Source organism: Galeopterus variegatus, unplaced genomic scaffold, assembly GCF_000696425.1.
Source record: "Galeopterus variegatus unplaced genomic scaffold, G_variegatus-3.0.2 Scaffold4619, whole genome shotgun sequence".
In the NCBI taxonomy this organism is placed as follows: Eukaryota; Metazoa; Chordata; class Mammalia; order Dermoptera; family Cynocephalidae; genus Galeopterus; species Galeopterus variegatus.
This window is the reverse complement of record NW_007730730.1, coordinates 15,331-21,527: the sequence shown is the minus strand read 5'-3', so window position 1 is coordinate 21,527 and position 6,197 is coordinate 15,331. Positions and strand designations below refer to the sequence as shown.

At 37.4% G+C, this 6,197-nt stretch overlaps 1 protein-coding gene across 1 annotated transcript in view; it reads right to left on the bottom strand.

Moving 5' to 3' along the window:
* The window catches only part of LOC103603476 (FYVE, RhoGEF and PH domain-containing protein 6), a 47,822-nt gene extending 43,189 nt beyond the window's left edge, over nucleotides 1-4,633 (bottom strand). Inside the window, exons 1-2 of the mRNA XM_008588001.1 lie at nucleotides 4,482-4,633; nucleotides 2,197-2,284 (exon numbers count right to left, since the gene is read on the bottom strand). Of these exons, the coding sequence (XP_008586223.1) occupies nucleotides 2,197-2,284; nucleotides 4,482-4,583 (190 nt within the window). The 5' untranslated portion in view covers nucleotides 4,584-4,633. The remainder of the gene's footprint in view (nucleotides 1-2,196; nucleotides 2,285-4,481) is intronic.
* Nucleotides 4,634-6,197: the final 1,564 nt, after the last annotated feature.

The following is a 6,197-nucleotide window of genomic DNA, read 5'->3' as shown; positions in this document are numbered from 1 at the left end:
GGCGCTGCGCCCGCACCTCGCTCAGGCAGTGAGCGGGAACCAGTCTGTATGTGGGATCCGAACCCTGGGCGGGAGCACCGCCAAGCTCCCAAGCGGCACACTGTAGCAGTGCGCCACCGGGCCGGCCCAAAACAAGCTAAGTCTTAAAGAGGATTTTTTTTTTTTTGGTGACTGCCTGGTACAGGGATCTGAACCCTTCACCTGGTGTTAGAAATAACACATGTTAAACAACCAAGTCATGTTAAAGAGAATTTTTAAAACTTGTTTTTGTCATTTCACCATTTCTCAATCAAAAACTCAGCATTAAACCTAAATTAAACATATGTAGCTTTTTTTCTGCTTAGATCAGCCACAGTATGGGAAAAAAATATTTTTACATTAATACGTCAGAATCTTGCTCCATCCTTCTCACAGTTGAAACCATGGTTGTTTTTTGCCACTAAAAACAGTACTTCATTTGACAGCTGTGGAAATTGCCTAAGCCATTCAATAGCTGGTTTATGACAGAGCACTGAATTTATCTAGCAAAAACACAACATGTGTATCAGTACTTCCTTTTGTCCTGTGTATTCTAAATCGCTGCCAAAAGCAGAGAAAAGTAAGTACAGATGAACAGGATATCCTCAAAGTATTTGGTTTGCTTTGTGTCATTTCAGAGAGAAATCTAGTGCCTAATTCACAATTAGAAATTCAAATTAAACACTTGCCGCACCTAGGGTAGCCAGGTTCTGGAGTTGAAAGGCAGGCCATCCCCCATCAGCTGTCTGTTTTTTACTATGCAAGCTTGAAAGGCCTGAAGCCTTTGCATAAAGGGAAAAAGGGAAATCCTGGTTTTCCAAAATTCACCCACTACCTCCATATAGCTCTTGGATTAAGAAAAAGTGATTAAGTTAATGAGAAAAGAATGCACACCATTTATTAAGGACATTAATAAAAACCAAGTGTCTTAAAATCTACTTATATAAAATTACAACAGATTGACTTTAGAGGTGTGGTGGCATTTAGATGTTCTTGTCCATTTCAACACAATTTTTTTTGGTGGCTGGCTGGTATGGGGATACAAACCCTTGATGTCGATACAATTTTTAATGCACATTATATATGTATATCAAGCCACGCAAATATTCCAGAGGACCTAGTTTTTTTGTGATGCCAAGCCACCTAATCTCTATAAGCCTGTTATCTCATCTATGAAAATAATATTGTGATATATGCATGGCTATGGTGAGGATTTAAAGAGCCAGTGAGAGGTTACCAGAGGTGGGAAGGGGGAGGGGGTGGGGGTGAGACAAGGGAGAAATTGCTAAAAGGACATAAAAAATGATTACATTGTAAAATGCTGAATATATTAATTATCCTGATTTGAGCATCACATATTTCACACAGGTATTGATATTCAACTCTGTACCCCACAGACATGTATTATCAACTATGTGACAATAAAAAAAAATCCAGTAAGAATAAAGCCCTGAGAACAGCATATGCCTTCACTCAGATAATAGCTTCTTTCTTTTCTTTCTTTCCTTTTTTTTCCTACTATTACAGTGGTAAACTAGGTAGACATAGCTTTGTAATCTTGAAGTTTATACTCTAGTAGAAGTACGGACAGATAATCATGAAAAAATAATAATAATGATAAGGATACCGCAAGTACTTCTACTAATAGCAGCTAATACTTATTTAGAACTTGCTATGACCAAAACACTATTCTAAGCACTGTCCACGTTTAGCTCATTGATTAATCTTCATAACAACTCTCTCAGGTAAGGAGCTAAGGCTATAATAGTGCTATACAAATATGTAAGAGTGAAAAAAAAATTTTTTTAAATACATAAATAAAACAAATATGTGGGGATGACCCTGTAAGCCCCATTCTTGAGTAGTTGAGAAAATATCTTCTTGGGATCAGTAATATTAATCAGGTAAAATGATGCAGGGATGTGGGGTTGGGATGGTAAGGAATTACGCATATGAACGGCCAGAGGCAAACGTGCACACAAGAATGATCAAAGAACTGAAAGCTGTTCAGTTCAGGAAATGTGTATGTGAGCTATATAAGCAATTTACAAATCCATATATTAGACAGAGTGGTTACTGGAGTGATTTAAAAAGAGGCACTTTTAGGAAAGGCAGAGTTTCATAGAGGCAACAAGAGTTGGTTGGTTGGTTGGTTGGTAAACTGCTGAAGAAGCCCACCTGTCAGCAGCAGCCTGTACTGGGGGATCCTCTGAACCGGCTTGAGGAGGTAGTGTTTTAGGGCCAGGTTAGCACAGCGTGGGCTCATCTGAAAGGAAAAGGCATCCAAAGTAAACACTAGTGTTTTCTAAGAAGCAAGAGACCCAGATTCAAGTGCTCAGGAAGCGAAACTTTAAACAGCCAGCAACTCTAGAAGGGGATTCATACAGAAGCTCCGTCTTACTATAAAGGCACAACTGTTACGCTGAGAGTTAAAACAAAGTCAGATCCATGACGAAGCCCACCTTCTCCTGTAAGGAGGTCTCTTGTGCCTCCGGAAACTTGTTCACAGTCCTCTCACAGAGCGTGGAGGTCAGTCTGTGTTCTAGGCTAGTTAGAGCCTGCTCTCCCCAGCAGCTCCCACTTAGAGGAGCATTTGCCAATGTATTCATAAATACAGATGAATGTCAATGGACCAAGAAGGTAATGCATGGTCCCCAAAATGAGGCAGCAGTAATAAAACTACTGCGGAATTGAAATCAAATGATAATCAGAGCCTGTGGGCACTATACTCATAATAACGTCAATGGACCAAGAAGGTAATGCATGGTCCCCAAAATGAGGCAGCAGTAATAAAACTACTGTGGAATTGAAATCAAATGATAATCAGAGCCTGTGGGCACTATACTCATAATAACAACAGGGCAGTGGTGGGGAGAATTGCAGAAATTAAAGATAACCCGAAAAGCAGCCTTGCTAAGCATCCCTTCTCTAACAAGACTGAAGGATATAAAAATCTTTTTCAGATGAATGAGCTTATAAAAGACGGCCTACAAATCATAGAGTATATGTAGGAACATTTGATTGTGGAACCACATTTTTGACTTGACCATAAAGACACTTGATTCTGCCTTTAAGGCTCTTTTCCATAGTATGTACAATGGACATCTCTGCCCATTCCTGAGCCTCATCCCCACTCTCCAACCCGAGTTTACTGTGAGGTGGCATCAAAATGATCAAGTAAAAATAACCCTTCATCCTGAGGGCCAAAATAAAATGTCCTATGCTTCTTATACAGCTAGGTGGGTTGGTAAGAGTTTTTTCAGATTTGCTCAGACTTTTACCTCTACCTAAATATGCACCTTTACTGTCTGGTACACAGAATAATTATGAAATTATAAAGATAATGCATGTTAAGGAAGCATCTTTCAAACAAGCACTGTTGATGAAGGCAGCTAACTCTCCCAGTCTTACGTCTTCTTTTGTTGCCAAGGAAACAGAACAACTCACTGGACATTGACCAAAACTCAGGTCAATCACCACTTGCTATAACTATATCACACTTTGTTTTCTGATAGCATAAAGATACCACAGGAGAAGAAAAGAAGAATAAGATTACAAATGATTTTAAAGTTTAGTTATTTGTCTATTGCACAAATTAGAAATCACGATACCATTATATTTTTTAAACTTTTCATTTCTAGTTTTTTGTGACTGAAATTCACTGGCCTTTCAAGTTTCAAAACAGAAAACTAAGTACTAAAATATAGTAACCCAAATTTTACCCCAAATTGGTGGAGTGGACTATAAGAAAATTTTAGTTGAAAACTAATATAAGCTTACAGCCTTGTAGGTTCGAGTCAAAACACAAAGCTTTGGCTGACTCATATTATAAACAGGTTATTAATTTTTCTTAGCTTTGACACTAAAACTGTTATTTATTTATCTAAAGGAAAACAAATTCTATTTCCCATCCATCATTGTAGATTAGTGGTTAGAAGATTAAAAGGAATGCTTAAGTTAAAAATAAGAAATGTTTCCCAGAGTAATCAAATCCAGAGACAGAAAGCAGAAGAGTGATTGCCAGGGGTTGGGGGAGAAGAAAATGGGGAATTAATGTTTCATGGTTATAGAGCTTCAGTTTCACAAGACAAAAAGAGTTCTGGAGATTCAGTTGCACAACGATGTCAATGTATTGAAAACTACTGAACTATATACACTTAAAAATGGTCAGAATGGTGTTTACATTATGTGTAATTTACCACAATCAAAAAAAAAAGAGTGTCCTACCAAAATATTATTTTTCCAAGTCAAAATATTCTGGTGTTTAGTAAGATTTTCAGAATTAATTTTTGTATACTGTTTGAGTTCTCACCAATTAATTTGTTCAATTGCTTCTTTGATTTAGAAGGAATTATATTTTAATACTTTTTTGTTTGCAAGGTTTGTTTTCAAAGGCTAAAAATTATTAAAGCTTCAAAAACAGAAAGAAAAAGAGACATTCAACATTAGATGGTTGCAAATACCTCAAATTCCCTAACGACGGCAGCAAAACCTGGGTTTTTCTTGCACTGCTCATCCAGCAAAGCTATATTCTTATCAAATTCTTTGATGTATGTGGAATACATTTTTAGATATGGTCCCTTCTTTACAAAGATATCAGCAATTCTTTGTTGTTCAGTCCTATGGATGAAGAAGAGATACACCCAAATATAAAAGAGTCATTAATGTATCCAAAACACATCCCGTGATGACCAGAGTCTCACATCCAAGCCATCAGCTTATCATTTTCCTCTTCTTTTCAGACACATCCCAGAGTGCCCGCTATTCACCATTTCCACCGCCACATCACATCTTGCCCAGACTCCGCCCGCCCCGTGACTGGTCTCCCTGCTTCCTCTCTTGCCCCCTCCATCCCATTCTTCAGCACAGCCAGAGAGTAAAAAATGTGTATCATATCATATGACTTGCAATGGCCTTCCGTTGAACTTAGGGCAGAAACAAATTCCTTATCTTGGTATAAAAAAGCCCCCAGGGACAGCTGTTGCCTAACTTTCTGACCCGGGTCATGCTTTTCCCCCCTTACTTACTACTCTCCAGCCACACTGGCCTTAACATTCTTTACAGAGTTCATTCCCACTTTGCAGACTTTTACTAATGGTTCCACATGTCTAGAAATATGGAACCCTGGCTGGCTCCTTCTTTTCATTCAGATGATAGTTTAAATGCTCTGCCTTCTTAGGGGGCCTTCCTTGGCCACCCCATCTCCATTCCCTAGCACGGCATCCTATTTTAAGTCTCTGCATATCAGAAACTGCTTTTGACATTTTTCTTGTCTATTTATCTGGTCCCTCCCTCCTTCCCCCACTAAAATGTCTGCTCCATGAAAGCAAGAGCCATTTTAAGTCTCTGCATATCAGAAACTGCTTTTGACATTTTTCTTGTCTATTTATCTGGTCCTTCCCTCCTTCCCCCACTAAAATGTCTGCTCCATGAAAGCAAGAGCCTTGTCTATTTTGTGCACTGTGATATCCTCTGCATACTTAGAGCAGGGACTTGTACCCGGTAGACAGACAAAACCTTACTGAAGGTGCAAATGAAATTTTTCATCAATTCTTATTAAAAGTCAATAGAAAAATGTTATTTCAGAAAGTCTGCTAAAATCAAAGAATATGTCTTGATTCAGAGATCCCTGAGAGATAACTATTTTAATAAATAGAAAATATCTTCTCCAAGGATTAGAAGAATTTTACTTCAGTAGTAAGTGGAGCTTTTCCCATAATTACAATTTTAGATGTCCCTTTCATCTATTTAGTTTATTTCTTAGGAATGTTTAATATTTTAACACAGAACATCTATAGATCTAAACTCATGGTAACTTTTAAACAAAAAAAAAATACATTTAAGTTTCTTTATAACACTTGCTTGCATATATATATATCCTTTTAAGCCAAGATAGCTTTTTAGAAGAAAAATGACTTAGTACGTACAGGAATTTTTTGTAATTACATCTTATTTTTATCAGGACTTTTAAAAACTACCATTTAGTCATGCTTCAATCCTTAATTGTGTTTATACTTAGACTACAACTAAGTTTTAATTGCTTGTCTAGCATATTTTCCCAACTTACAGAGGCACAATATTTCCAAAACAGAGAGGTATTTTTCTGGGTTATATATAAAGAAAGCTTAGAGAGAATTTTTGATCATGAAAGTAGATGATATTATTTTATTATTCTAATC